Raw genomic sequence first — 23168 nt, 5'->3', positions numbered from 1 at the left:
CTTTCTGTCATAGACAATAAAAACAGCTGATAGTGACAAAATCTGACGGTAGGGCGCAGCACAGCGTCACGTGAATTTTAATGGCGGTGGATTGGGAGTGATCCCGTGTTGTCTTGTGATTTTTCATAAATACTCTTCTATTGAGTATTCGATTTACTCTTCGGGTCATTTCAAATATAAATGTAAGTTTGAACTATTACTGCTTTTCCCCAATGCTTGCTCATTCGTCATATTGTTGCTTTGTTTTTAGATTGATTTCTGTCAAATTTCGATATACCCCTTTTTTGTAGACCTTAGGGGTTGCTTGTGTCATTAATGTTATGACGTTAATTCACGCCTTAAATTAGTGTCATGACAGTGTATTTATCTTACCGAATGTACGCTCAAATCGATACATACGGTTCGGTCACGAAACCTTCGACGTAAATACCTTTGAATAAATATTTGACGGGCGCGATTCTGTTTTGCTGATCGATTTTTTCTAAGGGTTGACCGTCGCAACATTTAGCTTATTGTAGAGTTTGGCAACGTTAACAGTCGTCACGCGTCATACGTAAACGCGTTGTTCAAACAGCGTCAGATAATAAATATTCAAGAACGAGAATTAATAGATGGTGAGATTTTTCTTAATTAAATTTGAACAAAATCTCTAGTTTACATTATTCAACTGGAAGTGCATCCAGTCCATGTGTTTTGTGCGCTTTCCAGAAAAAAAAACATTGATTTTACCTTTTTTTGTCATTACCTATGACATGGTAATTGATATAAGGGATCAAGAAAAACGAAAAAATGGCTTCGTAGTGTACTATTTTTTATGATTTAAAATGCGTAACTTTTCTTCTTCTTCTAACCCTTTTCCACACCCCAAAGGTGCATAGGGCACTGCATCATATAAACGCATTGTTATCTCAATCGTTGACACATGAAGGAAGGTGATCAGCCCTCCGCTTTAGGTACCAATTCAGAGTAATATTGAATTAATATTAGCGTGAAAAAATCACTTATATTTATTTGAACCCCCCCTGGGAATTGGACCCGGGACCTCCAGAAGGGTAGCCGAGCATGCTGGTCATTACACTACGGAGGTGGACTCCATACTTTTCAGGCACTGTTAATTATATTTTATTATTCGCTTGAGGGAACAGGTTTTATTTTGCTTCTTTGACCCCTCACGCAAATGGTTCTCAGTGGATGGTTCTCTCTTCTTTAAGGCCAAGTGATCAGCACTATACTCCAGATTTTTGGATTTAGGAGTGGAATACATTTGATAGGACACCGATAATGAAATTGAAGGTCGGAGCGAAGGACATTAATGCTAAATGTCTAATTAATAGTGGGTACTCCGGGACATAAATGGTATTTCTCGCTAGAGTACCAAAAGTCTTTATATTGAATTTTGGTAGTCAAAAGGGTCTGGTACAGTGATGTAGTCGGGCCAGATATCTATTTAACCCTTTTTGTTTTGGGGTCAAGGGATCTTGTATCCCTAATGTCACTGCGACCATATTAGGTCTATTGTGACCGCCCTTTGTATTACAGCTCACTGCCAAGACCTACATGAGTCATGTAACTCACGACCTGTCTTGGTGGTAGGAGCTTCACCTTCTCGGAGTCCAGTAGAGGTCCTCCAAGGATGTGACTTCGTTTTTGAGCGAGTGCATCACAATTGTTAAGGATGTGGATTGGCGTTTCGTCATCCTCCATACAAAATCTGCATACTGGGGTGTCATGAAGTGAGATTTTTGTCATGTGCTTCCTCAGTCTGCAGTGTCCAGTCAAGGTCCTGGTTAGGATCCTTATTTGTTTTTTGCTAAGCTTTAGAGCTTCTGTGGTGAATTTCCGCAAGTACCCTGTGATCAGTTCCTTTGTGTTCAATTATTTAACCCTTTCCGGTCCCCCAAAAAAAATAATCTAGGTAGACAGTTACATTCCAATTGGAAAAAATATATTCTGCTCCACATACTGTTGTAATAGATACGAGTGACAAAAATGTAAGCTTGGAATTTAATAGATAATACTAATGATGAAAAAATGTCGAATAACATCCGACATGGGACCTAAGAGCAAAAAATCGATGTTGAATGAGATTCGACATTGGACCAGTAAGGGTTAAGTCTCTTCAAACAATTGGAGATAATGACAAACGTATTTATTTTACGTGTTAACCTTTCTGGGAGTATGGACGTAAATGAACGTCGGTGCGAATTTTCCTCAAAGGAGTATCGACATTAATGAACGTCAAAGTCTATCTGTCAGTTTGTACGATGTAATTTGTATAGTAATGACATCTGTGGATATTTGTATTTAACTTTGTCATAAAATAAAACCTAGAGATGGTGAGCTTTATTTTTTATTGAAATTATTTTTACAAAATTTTTATCTTCACAGGAGATGTGTTCAATACATGAGATCTTTGTCCTATTTACCTGATTGTTTTTTCGTTTTTTTGATGTAGCCTTAAGCCAAGATGACGGAATACTGGCTGATCAGCGCCCCGGGAGACAAGACGTGTCAGCAGACCTTCGAGAACCTCAATACGGTGACCAGCAAACAGAACAACCTCTCTTCCAACTACAAATTTCAGATTCCTGACCTTAAGGTGAATTTCTTGAATCTTCTTCTTCTTCTTAAGAGGGATTTAGCCTCCTGCGATGTTGATTCCCAGCTATCTGGGTGGGTATCTCTTTGGTGGTCTACCCGGAAGTCGCCTACCATGGGGTTGGCCGTACAGAGAATTTCTTGAATGTTTTTCGCAAATACTTTGTTGCACATTTTATAAAACGAAACTAAAACATTGTTTTTAATTTAAGTATTACTTAGTAAATACCACTATTTCTTAAAATCTATTGTGACATGTGTTTTGATGCATTCCGCATTATTTTCAAACACTGTATGCAATGATGCGTTTTTAAACACCGTTTGAAAATGATGCGGAATGCATCGAATCACGTGTCATAATAAATTTTATTAAATAGTGGTATTTACTAAGTATAACTTAAATTAAAAATGGATAGATTATACCTCAAAGTGACTGCCGAATCAATTAATGAAGATGTGTCGGGTTGTGGTCCCATGGTTAGTGTCGCTGACTCTTGAGTCAGAGTTTCTCAGTTCGAACCCACTCCACCACAATTTGATACCTATTTGTAATAATGAGACGCTTAGGCTCACAGAAATAGAATGAATTTGAAGTATTTTTGTAAATAATTGCGAAGCATGGAGTTGGCAAAAGAAGGATGAAAGCAGACTGAATGCAGTCGAAATGCGATCCCTCAGACGAATGTGTGGCAAAACGATGTTTGATAGATGTTCGAATGATGAAATAAGGAAAGAATGTAAGGCTGAGATAAGCATTATCGATAAAATTAAGAAAGGTGTGTTGAGATGGTTTGGACGTGTGGAGCGTATGAGTGAAGAAAGAACGGTTAAACAAATTTATGGAGCGAATGTAGTTGGAAAAAGAAGCAGAGGACGACCGAGGAAAACTTGGCACAATCAGGTATGTCAAATACTTGAAAGCGGCCGGGTCAGGAGTCGTAATAATCGTCGGGTATGTATGAGGAGATGCATGAATGTAGAAGAGGCAAAGAATGTTTGCAAAGACAGAGTGGTGTGGCGTTCGATTCTCTCTGCCTACCCCATTAAGTATTTATCTTTTTATTTATTTGCTAAATCGACCGTCGCTAAATCTTTTTCTTTGATGAGATGTCAAATAATAATATGAAAAATATCTCCTATAATCGGTCCCATAATCCTACGTATTCCTTCTAAGATCGTCTCACAAATGTGAATTTACTTATCCATAAAAATTTAAGTATCCATAAAAAATATTTGTAGGTACAGTAACACACGCCATGATTAGTAATCATTACGATAACCCCCTACGACCGCTCTTCTTAGGCCGCCGGCCGTCTGTGCAATGCAGCTTATGAAATTTGAGTCATTTCATGTCAATCACAAGTAGAATGGTGGACGTTACAAAGCGATCACTGAAACTAGCTAATGACAGATTGGAGGCCCTGTAAATTTCCAGACACTTATATTCTTGTACATCTTTGTTGAGACATAACTAATTTTATTTGTGTGTGTTTTAATGTGTTTATTTATTTATTGAACGGCTAAAGCCTTTAACATAATACATATATACAGTATCTAATATGAAAATACACTAATGAATACACTAATAGAGAAACAAAAAGTCTTATAACATAAAAAAATAATAAAATAACAAATAGTAAGCACTGGTAAATACACGTCTCCTTCACATACTATCAGCGAACAGCAACAGAGAGTGAAACACAATGTTTAAATTTATCCATTATAACATGGAGAAGAAATGCTGAGAAAGTACAGATTTCAAGGTGGATAACAATATATTAAATAAATCTATACTTTCAAAAGCATTGGCTAACATGCGAAGATGCGGAATCGGAGAGACATGGCATAGTTTGCATTATATACAAATACTGCAAATACAGATTTTTGCCTAGTACCTCTTGGACGCACGCTAAGCTTTATTTCATTTAGGAGATCAGGGCTGTCCAAAAAATTGTTAAAATTTTTATTATTTATAACATGACCAAATCAGTAATTATCCTTCTATCACTAAGATTTATTAATTTTAGCCGCTTCATTGTGCAATTATAATGTAACTCAACAACAGGTATATTTAGTTTAAAATTATTTTAATTTTAAATTTTGCTTAGGGTGCTGTGATTACTAACACATTGACTGTCGGTTTTCGGCGGGAAACGGCAATATACGGGTTTGTTATCAGCGTGAAATAAAACGCCTCGAAGGGTAATTTGCTACCCGGGTGCTAGGCGATAGTCTGTTGACGTTATTTGAGATGTCTTGTTTGAGTTATTTGTCTGGATTGGCTAGTGTGCCGCGTGTAAAGGCGTCGCCAGAAATCTAGAGTCTTTATGCGATCACAATCTCCAGTTTAGTTTGAGTCATTTCACATATTGGACTATTTTTCATACCGCTCGCACTGTTTTGTTTACTGTTTGGTATTTTATTATTAAAATATATTAGCATTGTACAGGGAATGATACCTCGGAGGGGAAGACTATTCTTTAGAGTTAACAATGCTTGTAAAATTGTGAAATACGGAATACTTAATTAAAAATTGTGATGTAATCAAAGCAATTATAATTTTTTTTGATGATCAAATGTCATATATGATTTCTTTGAAAATTTCAATCGAAAATATTATTTGGTTTAGAAATTGTATCAATTTTAAGAAAGCGATATATTTTTGCGCTAATCGTGAAAAACATCCGCTATAGGCTAGAGCATAGGTGGCCAACATTTTCAGTAGCCGGGCCAGATTTTAGAAATGAAATTTCCTATAGGGCCGTAAAACATAATTTATTTTATTATTCAAAGCAAACAAGATATTTATATACATTTAGCCTCGTAATGTCGTTTAATGTTATACTTTTTCAAGATAGAAACAGAATTATTGCATATCAGGCATGTTGGCTTTGTTTTAAATTCCACGAAAAAATAGTTTATAGTCCGTCTGTCTTAAAAACTCCTGAGTTCTTCTGTTACTCTTCTCTTATTTAGTCCACTACTTGACGCCATTATGGGTCTTGAAATTGTCAGGATAGTAAAATACTCCCATGTATGGGATATGATATGAACTACGCACGATAGAATGTTCATTTGGTGGTTTTGAGTACACTAAAGAAAAAAATGTGTGATTTGCTCCGCGGGCCGCAAGATACCCGGCGGGCCGCGGGTTGGCCATCCTTGGGCTAGAGTCTATTGTTCGAAGCACCCGACTACAATGTGTTTATAAAGGTATTTTTGGTTTGTTTAGGTGGGAACCCTGGATCAGTTGGTGGGACTCTCCGATGACCTTGGAAAGTTGGATGGATTTGTGGAAGGTGTAACTCGCAAGGTGGCTGCTTATCTCGGAGAGGTAAATATACAAATTTTTAAAGGTGTAAGGTGGAGGTCCCGAGTTCGATTCCCAGGGGGGGTCAAATAAATATTAGTGATTTTTTCACACTAATATTTATTCAATATTACCCTGGATTGGTACCTGAAGCGGAGGGCTGATCACCTTCCTTCATGTGTTAACGATCAAGATAACCCTACGTTTATATGATGCAGTGCCCTATGCATCATTGGGGCGCGGATAAGGGTTAGAGAGAGAAAAATGGACATTATTTTTTTGTAAAAATCTATTGTTTTCACCTCTAGAATGTGAGATAATTTAAAAATATTTATTTGATATGACCTAGGGCGCAGTACTTACCTTAATAGAAGCACCATTAGATGCTGATAAAGGTCGGAGGAGAATGAAGACCCTTGAAAATTTTGTCAGATTTGAAGATAATTTTAGATTTTTTTTAATAATAATAACATTTTAAATCATTTTTTCAGGTATTGGAGGATCAACGTGACAAGTTACATGAAAATTTGATGGCGAACAACAGTGAGTAAATATTATAACTTTTTCGTTTACTGGTAATATTTTTACATATATGGATATTTAAAAAAATACAGAAGATCTTTATATGATTGAAAATAAAAATATTTAGGATTTCTTTGCTGCATGAATAAAAAAAATATATAAATATAGAATTTTGGAATAGTTTTAGGATTTTAGGTAGCAGATGTATTTTATTATTCATACTTTTTTAATATACAAATTTTTTATATTGATAAATCAAAATTAATATATTATTAAAATATTTAATTATCACATAAATAAATGATGATTAGTTTCAGCTAGTATTTTTTTAGTATTATTATTTCTTTAATAATTTAATATTTTTTCTCTAAAAGTATCAGAGTATAAAAAAATATATCAATCCTATTCAGTCGTCAACTTACAATATTCTCTATGGTACCTTTTCTCTGCACATAGCAAGCATATCCAAACATTATCGATAAAATATGAAATTGTTAAAAAAAAATAATTGAAAATTATTCATATTTTACGCATTTACTTTATGGTCAGATATTTTAACAAAACGCTAGTTGTTTGTGTGTAATTTACTTACTGAGATTTTTGTCTTCCGGTTTTGAGATGTACTTGTCTCTTCATCAGGACAATAACTACACCACTATGCAAGTAGTGTTATACACCACTGCCATAGAAATGTTCACATGAACATCTCCAAATTTTGAAAATATGTGTTGTTGGCTGAGTGCATGTTGGCCTTCGGACCGACTAACAAAGCGTGTAGGGACAGTGTTATTTTAGAACATTTTGAGTGTGTCCAAATACTTGTTCACAAATCTGGATTATCTCCAATTAGGAGTTATTTTTTTAAATATTTTTTTTGACATCTCAACATAGATGAAGAAAAATATGGAAGTCTGAGCATTTACGGGGCTTACGACCGTCATAGGTGATCTTTTTACCCACATGTAACATTCACCAATTCTACCTATTATTGACAACCACACTACTCAAATACTTGGAACTTCTATACTTATTGTTCAAATTTGAAACATAGTACTTGAATCACTAGAATTTTACTAGAGACATCTATAGTGAGATGAAAGAAGCTTTTTATTGAGCAGAAACTCTTTCATTTGTATGTGAGGTCCGAATCCTGGATTATATATATAATCACACACATGAGAAATGCTAGAAAATACAATCATGAGTAGTTATCAATCATGGGAAGAATTGGTGGACGTTACATGTGTGTAAAGTGATCACATAAACCAGCCTATGGCTACCGTAAGCCTCGTAAATGCCCAGACTTTCATGTTCTTCTTCATCTATGTTGAGATGTCAAAAAAGTGTTATTTGCAGCGATTGTCCTGGTCAAGAGATGGGTACATCCCTAAATTTCTTGACAAAAACTCAACATGTAGTTATACCTAACATAACTAACATTTTATTAAAATATACTTATAATTCAAATGTGGATAAATTACAGATATTCATATGTGGTCATTTGTTTTAATTTTAGAACTAAAACACTTGCATAGGACCACTTTTTTTTTGTCTTTTACAAATAAAAGTGGTTTCATACAAGTGTTTTATTTTTATATTAAAATCGTCAAGTTGTTCCACAAAGTAAATGCCAAATCAATAGATAATGTCATTTTTTTGGTGTGTTTTGTTGTGTACTAGGAAAAGTCACCTTAGTATTTGTTAACTCAGCGGCTCCCAACCTGTGGTACGCGAAAAATAATCAGTAATGGCAGAAATAAAATTTGAAAAAAATCAGACATTATAATATCATTTAATGTTATATATTTTCTATTAATATTGGTAATTTTTCGAAAAAAATCTCTCAAATATTTTAATAAAAATACTTCTTTAAATGTCCTGGTTTTGAATTTTGACAAGAAATGAGATTCCACACCTTTTATTTACTTAAAAAAAAAGAAAAATGTGATATGTAAAGTTCAAATATCTCATTTTTATCAGAAAAATTAAAACTTTTGGCATTTTTTTAAAAACCAAAATAAATTGAGTTTTGGGAAATACAGTCGCCCTGTAAAATTTATAATGCGAGTAGAATTACAAATTTCTCAAAATACAATAATTTTTTCGAAGTGGTATAATTGGGCATGATGTACTAACAAATGGTACGCGAGCCAAAAAAGTTCGGGAAACGCTGTGTTAACCTATTAATTAATATTAGTTAATATCATCGTCTGTTGGTGATTATTGCTATTCAAACTGAGATAATATTACATTATTGTAGGAATTAAATGAAGCTATCTCCTTATAGGTATAAAATACCATTCTTCGCCTAAAAAAAATATATAATTTGAATACCGTCATAATTTTCCAGTTTAGTCCTTTGATCCTTTTATTTATTTTACATTACCTTTTTATTTTATTATCAATTATCATTATCATCATCATAATTTCTTTTTGATTTGCCCCTTGTTATTATTATTAGTGTGGTTGCTTTGCTCTTTGTAATATACTATAGTAAGTTACTATACCCCAGCCAATTAATTAAGTTGGATCGAATTATATGAAGTGCTTCTGGGTTAATTGTATCACTATTATACTAATCACTATAGGGGTGAATGAGGTTTATAGATATCGCTCACTCTTTTCAAGAACGTCACAAATCTAAAAACCAGATTTTTCAGGAGAACATTTTTAAAGTTTAATAATATAATACAATGCATTAAACATAAATATCAAGCCACTTATTGAACTTTTTACTGTGCAACAGATCTTTTTAGGTAAAACCTGAAGGTTTTTTCTCCACTTGAAAATTTTTAGTATATTTAAAAAAATAATTGAACAATACATTTTCTTCAAAATGTATAAACAAAACTTTCTGCCCTGTAGCGGGTAAATATTAAGTTAAATATATGCCTCTTTTGCTGGGATATAGTACATTTTTTGGGAATTCCGAAAACATGCACAACTGAAAATTGACAATTTTTGATTTATGACATTCTTGAAAGGAGTTTGTGATATGTATAATCATCTTTTTATGGATACGCTTCTGAAATTTTAGCTATGTTTGCTGTATTCATTGATGACGTTTTATAGGGTGTATATACAGTGGAACCTCTCAAAACGAGTGATTCGCAAAAAGAAAAAAAAAAGTTTTTTAAAAAAAAAAAAAAAGAGAAATATTTGTGTTATTATTATTTACACAAATATTTCAATTTCATACTATTTCTGTGAGCCTAAGCGGCTCATTATTAGAAATAAATAAGCCGTTTAGGACGTTTTGCATAGCGAGTTACAGGATAGGGCAAGTCCCTTTTTCACGACATTCACATGAGAGCCAGTCAAAACATAGACTCCTGCGCATGTCAAAACAAAAAAAAATGTTTCGCTTAAGGATTAAGATTCTGTAATGAATTATGCTCGTTGTGAGAAGTTCCACTGTATATGAATAAAGTTATGTATTTTAATTTTCTTAATCGCCCCATCATTGGGTTTATTTTTCAAAAAGTAGGTAAAGAAATCCTCTTGTTTTCTTTTTTATAAGATTTCTGAATAACTTATGTACCAGACATTTTTTTAAAACAAAAGATTTATTCACAACCCTTTTTATATCCTTTGCAAGTCGGAAGCTCTCGACACAAGATGTCGTCGTATATATATATTTTTTATAATAATACTCTATTGAATATTTTAACAAATATATTTTCTATCGAACGTAATGAGTCAGTCAACATAATCTCGAAATATTCTATAAAATGAGGTAGCTAGCAATATTGACATCAAAATATTAAGTGTCGGGTTGTGGTCCTGTGGTAAGTGTCGCGGGACTCTTGAGTCAGAGTTTCTCGGTTCGAACCCGCTCTACCACAATTTGATACCTATTTCTAACAATGAGCCGCTTAGGCTCACAGAAATAGTACGAAGTATTCTTGTAAATAATAAAAAATACAAATATTTCTCTTTATTTTAAATGTGCTGTATGACGTATTGGTAAGTGTAGGGTGAGTGGGAACAATTTGACGTATTTTAAACGTTTCTGTGGTTGCGGGTATACTTTTTTGTACTAGAACGTACAGAATATCGTAGCGGACGCATCACATACATTCGTACATTTAGGGCGGTTAATATTGATAAGTTTTGTTCTAAGGCTTGTTCACAAATCAAACATAGCTAGTCACACGCATCTTTCGTCTGCTGTAATAAATGCTTTTTAGCACTGCTTCCTCCATTGCGCTGTTCTTGCACTTAAAATTAGTCATCTAGAGAGAGATAAATGCGAGGAAAAGAATAGGTATTTATAGATTTGTTTGATGTCCATTTTGTAGATCTCCATTTAAATTTATATATTAAATCTTAAAATCAAACACTGATTTTTAGAGTCCACTAAATTGTATTTTGTTGCTAAAAACACATAATCAGTAAGACCCTCAGTTCGTTTAATCTTCACATTAGTTTGGCAATGCCATAACAAGGCGAAAAAGTTGTCACAAATTTTATTTTTGTGTTTTTAACAATGTTAAAAACACAAAAATAAAATACAATTTAGTAGGCCCTAAAAATCAGTGTTTGATTTTTACATTTAATATATAAAAGGACAGGTGTTACTGTTTTGAATATGCTGGGATCTGTCCGATATTGTTTGCTTTTTACGATTTTTAATATTAGGATGCAATTTTATTTCAATACCCATAAAAATCTTGTAAACAATTTCAGTCGACTTTTGATAGTCTTGTATTTATATTTAGGAATCATTTAAAATATAGCTTGATTTAAAGTAATAATACAGTGCTTACTTCAAAATGCTGAATGTTTAACTTGATAAAATTGTACAATGAAGAGAACAAAATATTTTTATTTGACTTTTATCAGGCAAACCACTATTTCTTAAAATCTATTGTGACACGTGTTTCAATGCATTCTCCATCATCAAACACCGTATATGAAGCTTAGTCAATGAAGGTGGTAGGAACTGTTTCTTTTCATAATAGATTTGAAAATAGTAATGTTTACCAATGAAAAATCAAAATTGATATTACCAAAAACTTGCTGCCCAATCAATTTATTGGGTGAATTCAGTAGTGTGATCATATATTTATTTATTTATCATTGTAAGATCTCAGCAATTTTCACATGTGTTTCACACTGACCAGTACACTACGGAGGCGGACATTTCGATTACAAAAAAAAACCAGCTTTATTAATGTTTTTTTAGCTTTGTCAGGTTAGACCAGGGATTGGAAACGCTCAGCTTTTTGGTTCTTCCGATATGGCCTTTTGACTTGTGCCAATTTAAAAAATTAATAAATCAACACATCGTAGTCATACAGGAGAAAGTGACCAAGTGCATTTTTTTACAAAAACGTGATCATCGACTATTTGATATTGACCTGAAATAATCCCAAAGGATTTTAAACTTGGAAGTATAATATATTGACTTGTTAAAAATGACTAACTGCATTCATATTTATTTTCTTGCCAAGCAAAATTGATTCAAATGGCCCTCCTGAATATATTATGTTTTGTTAGTTGGTCACTTTCTCCCTTAAGACTACAATATATTGGACTAATGAATGTCAGATTACTGCAGATCATCATATTACGCATTTTTAATATAAATAAAATTCGAGCTTGTGAATAAAAGTATTCTGTTTGTTAAAGTGGTAATTTAATGGAACTAATCCCGCAATACATCATACTATATCAAAAGGGTTTCACATTGCACTGTGCATAGTTAACCCTTCCCTTACGGTTCTAAAAAACTTCCGCGCAATGGTGATATCGCTCACTTCTTTCAAGAACGTCATAAATAAAAAATTGCTTTCAGTTGTGCATGTTTTCGGAATGCCCAGAAAATGTACTATATCCCAGCAAAAGTGGCATATTTTTGACTTAATATTTACCCGCTACAGGGCAGAAAGTGTTGTTTTTGCATTTTGAAGAAAAGGTATTGGTTAATTATTTTTTAAATTTACCAATTATTTTTCAAATGGAGAAAAAATCTTCAGGTTTTACCTAAAAAGATCTGTTGCACAGTAAAAAGTTCAATAAGTGGCTTGATATTTATTTTCAATACATTGTATTATATTTTTAAACTTTAAAAACGTTGTCCTGAAAAATCAAGTATTTTTTATTTATGACGTTCTTGAAAGGAGTGAGTGATATGTATTTTGTACACCATATGAAAATATGATTTAAACAACGGGAAAACGTGAATATTCCTAAATGTTGCTTTTATTGACCAAAGTTGAAGTTTAAATGTAACAATTTTGTGACGTAGGCTCTGGTAAGTATCTAAAAACGAGAAAAAAATACATCGCAAGTAGCCGCAATAGCTAGTGTAGCGGCGTGACCACCGCATACGACAATCTGCGCACTACTACGCACTACTACGACATGTGCGTTTACGCAAATCACGGCACACACTGAGAAACGTTTCTGTGTTGGTGATTTTATCCTATATTGCCGTTGCTGCAAATGAATATTGTTATACTTATATGTAATGAGTAATTATATTAAGGAGGAATACAATTTTGAGCCCGTATTTATTAAATTTTATATTGATTTTCTCATTTTAAAAGTTGTAGTTAATACATGTCACCGGGAGGGAAAGGTTAAGTAATTGTTTCCCGGAAGTGTGGAATTGTTGAATAATTGCTGTAAGGGACTTCTTGAACTTCATGTTCAACACGTTGGGCGCGGTGTACGTGCCAGGCGTGTACTTCTAACGTTTCCCCCGACGCGGGATACGTGCCGGGCCTGTATGGCTGATAATAATGAGTCAAATGGATTAAAAGTACCATTCTATAATTTAAAGTATGCCCTTACAGTCGTAATGCAATATTTTATGTCAGAGTATAATTTATAAAAAAATATTACAAAAAAGAAACAATTCAATTTCATGTTTGAATATATAATTTGGGAGTGTAAACTCAGCTTAAGATCCCTCGACAACAAGTGTTTATACTCACTCGTCTCAAAGTGAGTATAAATATGAGCCGTCTATGAATGCTACTCACAAAGAAAACTGTATCTACAAAAAAATATTTTATATTATTTCACATTTTTAATATAGTTTTAGGGTTTTGAAAATTGCTTTTTTGTCAGCATCTTGTAGTTGTTCGAGATATTTTGTATGCAGTGTATGTATTACTATAGGCCAAAGCCTGCCAATATGACACATTACTAATGTTACACAAAACAATCTCAGTTCCAATTATTAATGAATTTCAGTTTAGTAGTTTTCATCATGTCCGCCTCCGTAGTGTAATGGTCAGCACGCTCGGTTACCGTTCTGGAGGTCCCGGGTTCGATTCCCAAGGGGGGTAAAATAAATATAAGTGATTTTTTTCACTGTCATATTTATTCAATATTACCCTGGACTGGTACCTGAAGCGGATGGCTGATCACCTTTCCTTCATGTGTAAACGATCAAGATAACACTGCGTTTATATGACGCAGTGCCCTATGCACCATTGGGGTGCGGATAAGGGTTTATATATATATATATATAGTTTTCATCATAATAATTAATTTACGAATAGTAATCTTTTTCCGCTGTTATATGCATAAGTTTTTCTCTTGGTATAGTGTATTTATTCAACATTGTTTTCAACACCTGTTAGCAATAAATTAAGATAGCATCTAGTGTATTTCATTGATTATATTTCGAGGAATATAGATGAGGTTTTTTTTAAATTATTATTCTGTCATTATTTATAGGATTGCACATAGTGACATATCGCTCACTCCTTTCAAGAACGTCATAAATCGAAAATCGTCAATTTTAAATTGTGCGTGTTTTCAGAATTCCCAGAAAATGTACTATATCCCTGCAAAAGAGGCATATTTTAAACTTAATATTTACCCGCTACAGGGCAGAAAGTGTTGTTTTTGCATTTTGAATAAAATGTATTGTTTAGTTATTTTTTTTAAATATACTAAATATTTTTCAAATGGAGAAAAAACCTTCAGATTTTATCTAAAAAGATCTGTTGCACAGTAAAAAGTTCAAAAAGTGGCTTGATATATTTTTTAAATACATTGTATTATATTTTTAAACTTTAAAAACGTTCTCCTGAAAAATCAAGTATTTTGATTTATGACGTTCTTGAAAGGAGTGCGCGATATATAAAATTCTAAATTCATAGAAATAATTACAGAATTTTCGTTCAAAGAAAACAGCTGTCAAAAAATATAGGTTGTCAAGAAAACATAGAAAAATAGTAAAACACTTTTTCCATCTACTGAATGTAATTGTCTATGGCCAGTAAGATCCATAGAAGAAACATACGGAGGAATGATTATATTTTCTTTAATATTGTAATTTCTATGGATTTGACCATAGTGAATTTACACAATATTTTTAGGCCGTGGTCAGAAAATGTTTTTGTTTGTTTTCAGTGCCCTAAAATGTATGTGAAATATTGGACTACATTTTGGAATATCCATTATTTATCCCTTGAGGTAGAATTTTATTAGAATGGCATTTTTTTGGATAATATTTTTTTTATTAATATATATTTATTTAAATTTTTTATTTTTTTCCGACTCGACAAAAACTTGATTCATATGTAAAACTTTATATTTTTTTCACACTGATTACCACTATGCCATCCAATGACATCACATTGTTGTCCCGCGAAAACAATGGAGCAAATGGCGGTGACATTTTAGTTCTGTGTTCATGGCAATCGATAAAAAGCCAATATTGCCGTATTTGCAGTAACCGTAACAAAAAGTTATAGACATATCGGTTGATTGGAAGAAGTATTTGAATAAAGGAAAGACGTATGGAGAAAAAATCTTAATAATTTACTGGTGAGAAGGGAAATTATCTGAAGCGGATCTATCAGCACCAAACAAAATAATTCCAATTATACGTACGGACGGTATAGTGTTAAGATTGATTATCTGAAGCATATTTTGTTTCAGAAGCTAAGCTTCCATCTTCAGGTCAAAATAATAACTAAAACGTAATTAATAAAAAACTATTCTATAAATGTCCACCTCGTTAGCGCAGTGGTCAGCGCGTTTGGCTACCGTGCTGGAGGTCCCGGGTTCGATTCCCAGGGGGGTTAAAATAAATATGGCCGATTTTCACTCTCATATTTATTTAATATCACCCTGGACTGGTACAAGAAGCGCGGGGCTGATCACCTTGCCATCATGCAATAAACGATCAAGATAACACTGCGTCGCTACGATGCTGTGCCCTATGCACCATTGGGTGCGGATAAGGGTTAAAAGAAAAGAAAAAGAAAAATTATCAGTTCCCAAACTGTTTTGCGTTTGCCACCATTTTGAAATCTGTCTATTTTCCGTGTACATAATGTGAAAGAGCTAACATTAAACATACGTAACTCAGTTAAGCTATGTTTAGATTGATTTAGGAAACGTTCATATGACTTAAAAAATAACAAACCAATACTGTTGTAAGAATAAATAATGTTTTCATATTATTTTTTGACATCTCATCAAAGATGAAGAAGAATATGGAAGTCTGGGCATTTACGGGGCTGACGACCGTCATAGGCTGATTTGAGTGATCACTTTACACACGTGTAACATTCACCAATTCTACCCATTATTGACAACCACACTACTCAAATTCTTGGAAGTTCTATATATATGAACCAATTTAGAAACCTTGTTCATGAATCACTAAAACTTCACTAGAGACATCTATTGGTGAGATGTAAAGAAGCTTTTTATTAAGCAGAAACTCTTATATTAGTATGTGAGATCCGAATCCCGGATTATAATCACACACATGAGAAACGCCAGAAAATACCATTTTCATTTTTATTATTAAGCTTATAATTTGACCAGATAATTTATTTACAACATTTTGAGTGTGTCCAAATACTTGTTCACAAAATCTGGATTATCTCCAATTACAGGAGATATTTTCATATTATTTAAATAATATGAAATAATATGAAATATTTATAAATAATATGAAAATATCTCCTGTAATTGGAGATAATCCAGATTTTGTGAACAAGTATTTGGACACACTCAAAATGTTGTAAATAATGTTTGTTTCTTTTATGAAAATTTACAAAATGTACTTTTTTTTTTTTTTTAAATATTATGTATATTAAACGTTATTTGCACCTACTCCATTTGTGCTGTTTGAAAATAGTGTTAATAATAGCACGTTTTCATTAGTATAAAATTAAATATTGCTCCCATTTCGTTGACTTAGTAATTGTTTATTCAAGAGATCATTGAACAAAATTTTACATTGTCTTTTTATTAAATAATTCTCATTATTTAAAATCTAGAAGACTTACTTATTAACCGAGTCAACAATATGTTTATTAGTAATTATTTCCGGTTTTAAAAGGTGAAAAATTATTTATATAGGATGTTTTTTTTAGAGGTTTGGTTTTTGAATTGGCAACATTGTTTCTACAGACTGTCAATTTGACAGTTAACCATGAATAGACTGAATGACCACTATGCGCGTCATAGGTTCGGTGAATGGGCTATAAACAGTATTCAGTTTGATCCTCTTTTTCAACGCAAAATTTTGTTAAAATTTTGAGGCATATTTTTGGTTAAATGGCTATGTCAATAAGCAGAATTGCCAAATTTGGAGTGGAGAAAACCTAAAAGCCTTTTGCGAGACATACTTACATCCATTAAAAGTCACTGTTTGGTGTGCTTTACGGGCAGGTGGAATCATTGGCCCATATTTTTTTAAAGACGATGCCGGCTAGAATGTTACGATCAATGGAGAGCGTTAAAAAACCATGATTACTGACTTCTTCGTACCTCAGTTGAATGGCATTGATGCGACGGAGCTGTGGTTTCAACAAGATGGCGCAACATGCCACACGGCAGGTGCCACCATCAATTTATTGAGGGAAATTTTAATTTGTGTACCTCTAAAAAAACACCACCCTATACAAAGGCATTTGTGCTTTTTTGGTAATGATCTCTTGTACAAATAATTGCTAGCTTGACGATTTGTCAATTATCACTGTTGGCGTCCTATAGTTTTGCTTTTTTTTCAAATTTTATTTTTTTACATGCTTTAGTTATTGTTTTACTCATATTTTACAGCTTTTTTAAAACATTTTGTCCAAATTCTTTTTAATTTATTTTCTACCCTTTCCTTCTGTAAAATACAATTATGTTTTTTTATAATTGAAGCCTGTTCTTCAAAGATTTGTGTGATATACTTATATATTTTTTTAAACAAGTTTGAAAAAAAGAGTACTTAAATGGATCAAAATTTAAATTGTCCCACTTTGGTTTAAAAACAGTATGGTAATCTAGATTTTGTGCTTTTTATTGGATGTAATATTGTAAATGAAGAATTTACGATAAATAAAATTTGTACAAAAATACAATATGATCTGGGCCCTTAAACAATTGTTATTAACTGGATGCTTTTAAGTAATGAATTCATTGTTATATAACTTACGATGCCAATATGACACAATGAACTTTAAAAAAAAAATAATTACATTTTCGTATAAATACTAACTTTACATTAGGATACTATGTCATTAGCTCTCAGATGCGTTTTGGACTGCATTTTAGAGTCTGTTACAAGGGCCAATGTGATAATGGAAGATGTAATGTGATCCGAAACATCGGCAAGAAGTGCATGTAATCGAAATCCATGTAATTTAATCTTTCCCTTACGGTGCTAAAAAACTTCACTGCAAATGAATAACTTTATATTACAATTCTTTCATGTAGTACGTAATTATATTACGGAGGAATACAAAAATTCTGATCCCTTATATAGTTTATATTGATATTCTCATTTTAAAAGCCGTGTTGTAGTAAATACATATCACCGGGAGGGGAAGGTTAATAAAACAAAAATTCTCAATCCAAATATTTTTTAAATGTCTTTTTGAAAGAGCAGGCCTCATTTATAAAGCATTGAAAGGTTTTCTAAGATTTCGTTACCTTGAAATATAAATTATTCATATATTGATTTCAGTTAAGGTCAGAGGTTTATTTTTCCTTAGGGTAGTGTAAAACATTCTAATAAATTAATTCAATACTGGCTCAAGGTTTTACTCATTTCTTTGTATACCTCACGTAACCTTTTGAGTAGCTACTTACCAAAATTCTTAAATTGATTACAATACTTAAATGTTATTGATTTTGCATTGTAATATCAATTGTATACCCCGCAAACGATTTAAGTGCCTATTTGATTTTGTATTATTTTTGTAAAAAGTAAAAAATTTTTCATTTTTCTTCAGATGCATATAATTATATGATGCATCAATTATTCAATAAATATGAAAATCATTCAATATATATAATATTTTTCAGTAAACCCATTAAAATATAAAAATAGGCTACTATGTACTAAAATGGGTGTGTATTGGAAATGAATTACAAACAATTTGTTTTTCTTAAAATTTTTATTTTATTATTACTTTGAAACAATGTATATTACATACGTATATATATGAAGTCACAGTTTTTAGCTACAGTACAGTGTGTACATATCTACATACTTATGTTCATATCTATGAACAGTATAATTTTGATTTTTCGGGATGAATGGTGAAAAAAAATCCCGTATAATCAATTTCCCGCTTTATATGAAAACTTTTCAAGTTATCCTCCTTTCCCATACTCCCTCTTTTACGACATGTTTTTAAAATACGAGCCTTTAAAAACGCATCGAAAAAACAAAACATTGTTGCTCTTGATACTACTTGACAAAGTGTTTAAAATTTTTTAAATTTTTTTAAAAAAATAATTTAAAAAAAGCTTAAAATTTTATAAAATTTTGATCAGACAAAACTGTTCAAATTGTTTTCAAATATTATTACTTATAAATTAAAACTGCATACTATATTTTGTTAAATGTTGGCTTAAATTGTATTTGTGGTGCTAATTTTAAATATCTGGTTACTTATCTACTTATTTTTATTTTGTTTAGAACACTGTTTTATGTCTAGCGTAGGAACCATTATTTATTCCACACATGACCATAAAACAAGTATGTTTTGGTGTAATAATTCACATAAAATAAAATTATAATCCTTCATAATAATTATATGAACTTTATATAGTTATAACTGGGAATGAATGAATTATTCTTTCCGGAATTACACCGTTTTTGTTGTAAGCCATTGTTATGTAACTTGAAAGCACGCAAATCTAAATTCATATAATTTTTGGATAGTTTTTAACTATCATGAGTTATGAGCGATGCTTTTAAAAAATTGATTATTAACCTTTTCCTTACGGTGCTAAAAACTTCCGCGTGCAACGGTGATATGTATTTTATACACCATATGAAAATGTGGTTAAAAACGGGAAAAATGTGAATATTCCTAAATGTTGCTTTTATTGACCATAGTTGAAGTTTAAATGTAACAATGTAATGTTAGCTCTGGTAAGTATCTGAAAATGAGAAAAAAATACATTGCAAGTAGCCGCAATAGCTAGCGTAGCGGCACGATCTGCGCACTACTGACGCAGCAAACACATGCGCAACATGCGCGTATACACAAAGCATGGCTGAGATATGTTTGTGTATTGGTGATTTTATCCCGTTGCTGAAAATTAATAACCTTGTATAATATAACTTTAATGTAATACATAATTATACTACGGAGGAATAAAAAATCTATTATATTTTATACTGATATTCTCATTTGAAAAGTGGAGTTGTAGTAAATACATATCACTGGGAAGGGAAAAGGTTAATTAAGTAAATTTGATTTGTCCATTAGTACCTTGATTTATTTTTATTTGGCAACTAATTTGATTCTTCTGGTGAAAAAGCGTCCGAAGAAACGGCGACACCGAACATTCCGGAAACCGTCACGAAACCGTCCCCTAGGAGATTCTCGCTCGATTCCATCTTCCATCCCCCTCACCGGCTGTCCAAAACCCCGAGCGACAGAAAGAGAAAAAAGACGTGACACAAGCTCTGCTGTACTGCGCCCAGCGACAGTACAGACAGCCAATGGGACGACGGCGATTCCGCCTTCTCCAGCCAGGGGGAGAGGGAGAGGGAGCCGGACGGCCATAAGCTGTCCCTCTCCCACGAGACGTGCGACGCCCTCGGCTGCGAGAGGGAGAGATGCGGCGACAGGGGGTACGAGAGGGACAGCGCCAGCAGCGGGCGAGGCTCGCCCCTGCTCTGGACCAATGAGGAGGCTGTCCCCTCAACTCCGTCCGGATTCAGCCGTCCGTTAGAGCCAGGTTGTTTGGCAGACCGCGCAATGCTTTGGGGGCTTCTATTTTTACTGCGAAATAAAAAATACCAGTCGCAAAAATATTGATTCAACTGAATACATTGAACGCTTACTCTTGTACACACACATTTTAGCCCATATAAGTTCAGATGCTATTACAATTTTTTTTGAACCGTCATCCACACTTGATGGTGTATTGGGCACTGCATCATATAACCGCAGTGCTGTCTTGATCGTTGACACATGAAGGAAAAGTGATCAGCTCTCCGCTTCAGGTACCAGTCCAGGATAATGTTCAATAAATATAAACACATTTCGGCGGGTGTTATTTACGTCTGCGGACCGCTGAAGATGGTATTTGATAATTGCATACATATAGTTAAGGTCTTAATAAAGAAATTGGTACATAATGTTCATATAAAAACATTTAATAATTCCTTTTTTTTTTATATTGAAATGACGCCAGCGCAGAAGGCAAAAATACCTTTCCCGTCCTTAAGCATCAATCGACTGTACGGGTAGGAATACCTTTCCTGTACAAAATGTGTTTAAGTGAGAAATCACTTATATTTATGAGCTTGGCTACCGGGACCTCCAGTACGGTAGCCAAGCGTGCTGGTCAGTACACTACGGAGGCGGACATTTTGATTACAAAAAAAAACAGCGTCATTAATGTTTTCTTAGTTTTGACAGGTTAGACCAGGGATTGGAAACGCTCAGCTTTTTGGCTCTTCCGATATGGCCTTTTGACTTGTGCCAGTTTAAAAAATAAATAAATCAACACATTCTCAAAAGTAGTCATATTTTAAGCATTTACTTTCTGGTTAGTCATTACTTTTTTACAAAAATGTTAATAATATTAGTAAATAACCACTCACCGAGATTTTTATGTCTACCGGTTTCGAGACGTACTCTTCGTCAGGACAATCACTAACACAGCATGCAAACAATACCACCTTTCACCACCATAGCACCATTTACACACTCAAAACTACACAAAATGTCTAACACATGCGATTTTTGGTCGACCCGAAGACCAACGTGCACTATAGGTTTCAGCACAGACATGCGTTATATACTACTCTGGTTATATACTAATATTATTAACATTTTTGTAAAAAAATAAATAAGTAAATCAACACATTGTTTGCGGCAAACGCTAAAAATCATCTTTTACATACTGTTGGTAGAGAGCGGGAGACGCTTATAAGCGTTCTGTTCGCTTACTTTTGGTAGAGCGTGAGAGACGCCAAAAAAACATTGTACATTGGAATCGATACTGCGGTTACTTTTGATTAGTATACTGAGGGTCGGGAACAGACTGTCTGAGTATAATTTGGTCGGGGTTGATGAAAAAACGCCCCATAACAATGTGTTAATACCTTTAAAAACATACTAAATTAGCTTCTGTATGTTGTGTCTGCAAAACTCCAAAATAAGTCAATGCATTGACTTTTTTTCGTTGCAGTCGTGGCCTTGTGTTGAATCAGATAGATGAATGTGCCCTTAAAAAATGAAAAGGTTTTCCGCCTCTGGCTTAGGTTACTGTGTATCAGTGCAACATTTACAAAACAAAGCTACTCCATTTTGAAAAATAAGTATAGATTTCTAAATTCTACACAAGCGTTCATTACAGTTTTGTCCACAGAAATTCACTCCCAGACAGGTTGAATAATTTGATATTCTAGATTTTGGTCCAATTGATTATAAAACGTTTAGTGAGATCAGCATAATTGGATTCCGATGCATTTTACATTCTAATTATTTTTTGACATCTCAACATAGATGAAGAAGAATATGGAAGTCTGCATTTACAGGGTTACAACCGTCATAGGGTGGTTTAATCACTGTACACACGTGTAACATTCATCAATTCTACTCATGATTAACAACCACACTACTCAAATTCTTAGAACATTTTTTAAATTTTTTTTTTCAAATAAAGAGAAATATTTGTGTTTTTATAATTAACACAAATATTTCAATTTCATACTATTTCTGTGAACCAAAGCGGCTCATTATTAGAAAAAGGTATCAAATTGTGGTAGAGTGGGTTCGAACCGAGAAACTCTGACTTAAGAGTCCGCGACACTATCCACGGGACCACAACCCAACACTTTATATATATATGATCCAATTTCGAAACATTTGCTTGACTCGCTAGAATTTCACTAGAGACATCTATTGGTGAGATGATTTTACATCCAATACATTTGTATCATTGAGTGGAATAAAACCTATGTATCGGTTTATTCAAAATGTATTTCGGATTGATTGATTTTTATACAGAAAACACTGTTTTCATGTTTGAATTTTTTTTCTGTATGTATTCATTACACATTAATTTTTTACTTTTTAATTTTACTTGCTAAATACTACCATTTCTTAAAATCTATCATGACACGTGTTGCAATGTATTCAATCACTGAATTTACAACTATAAATATTTATTTATTATCACCCTAGAACTGGTACCTGAACTGTAAGACTGATCACTCTGCCTTCAATAATTAATGATCCAGATAACACTGTGTTGATGCGATGCAGTGCGGATGGGGGTTAGAGGATAT

At 33.1% G+C, this 23168-nt stretch overlaps 1 protein-coding gene across 2 annotated transcripts in view; it reads left to right on the top strand.

The window, feature by feature from the left end:
• Nucleotides 1-65: 65 nt before the first annotated feature.
• The window catches only part of Vha44 (V-type proton ATPase subunit Vha44), a 43050-nt gene continuing 19947 nt past the window's right edge, over nucleotides 66-23168 (top strand). For both annotated transcript variants that reach the window (XR_015838790.1, XM_088273227.1), the window contains exons 1-4: nucleotides 66-182; nucleotides 2456-2599; nucleotides 5831-5932; nucleotides 6400-6451. Coding sequence is in view for 1 of the 2 variants with exons in the window: in XM_088273227.1 (XP_088129353.1) it covers nucleotides 2468-2599; nucleotides 5831-5932; nucleotides 6400-6451 (286 nt within the window). In the remaining variant the exon portion in view is untranslated. The remainder of the gene's footprint in view (nucleotides 183-2455; nucleotides 2600-5830; nucleotides 5933-6399; nucleotides 6452-23168) is intronic.

The sequence above is a fragment of the Brachycentrus maculatus genome, unplaced genomic scaffold (assembly GCF_059751285.1).
Source record: "Brachycentrus maculatus isolate JH-2025_06_01 unplaced genomic scaffold, ASM5975128v1 h1tg000562l, whole genome shotgun sequence".
NCBI classification, from domain to species: Eukaryota; Metazoa; Arthropoda; class Insecta; order Trichoptera; family Brachycentridae; genus Brachycentrus; species Brachycentrus maculatus.
Note: the sequence above shows the minus strand (reverse complement) of the source record. Positions and strands in the feature narration are given on the sequence as shown.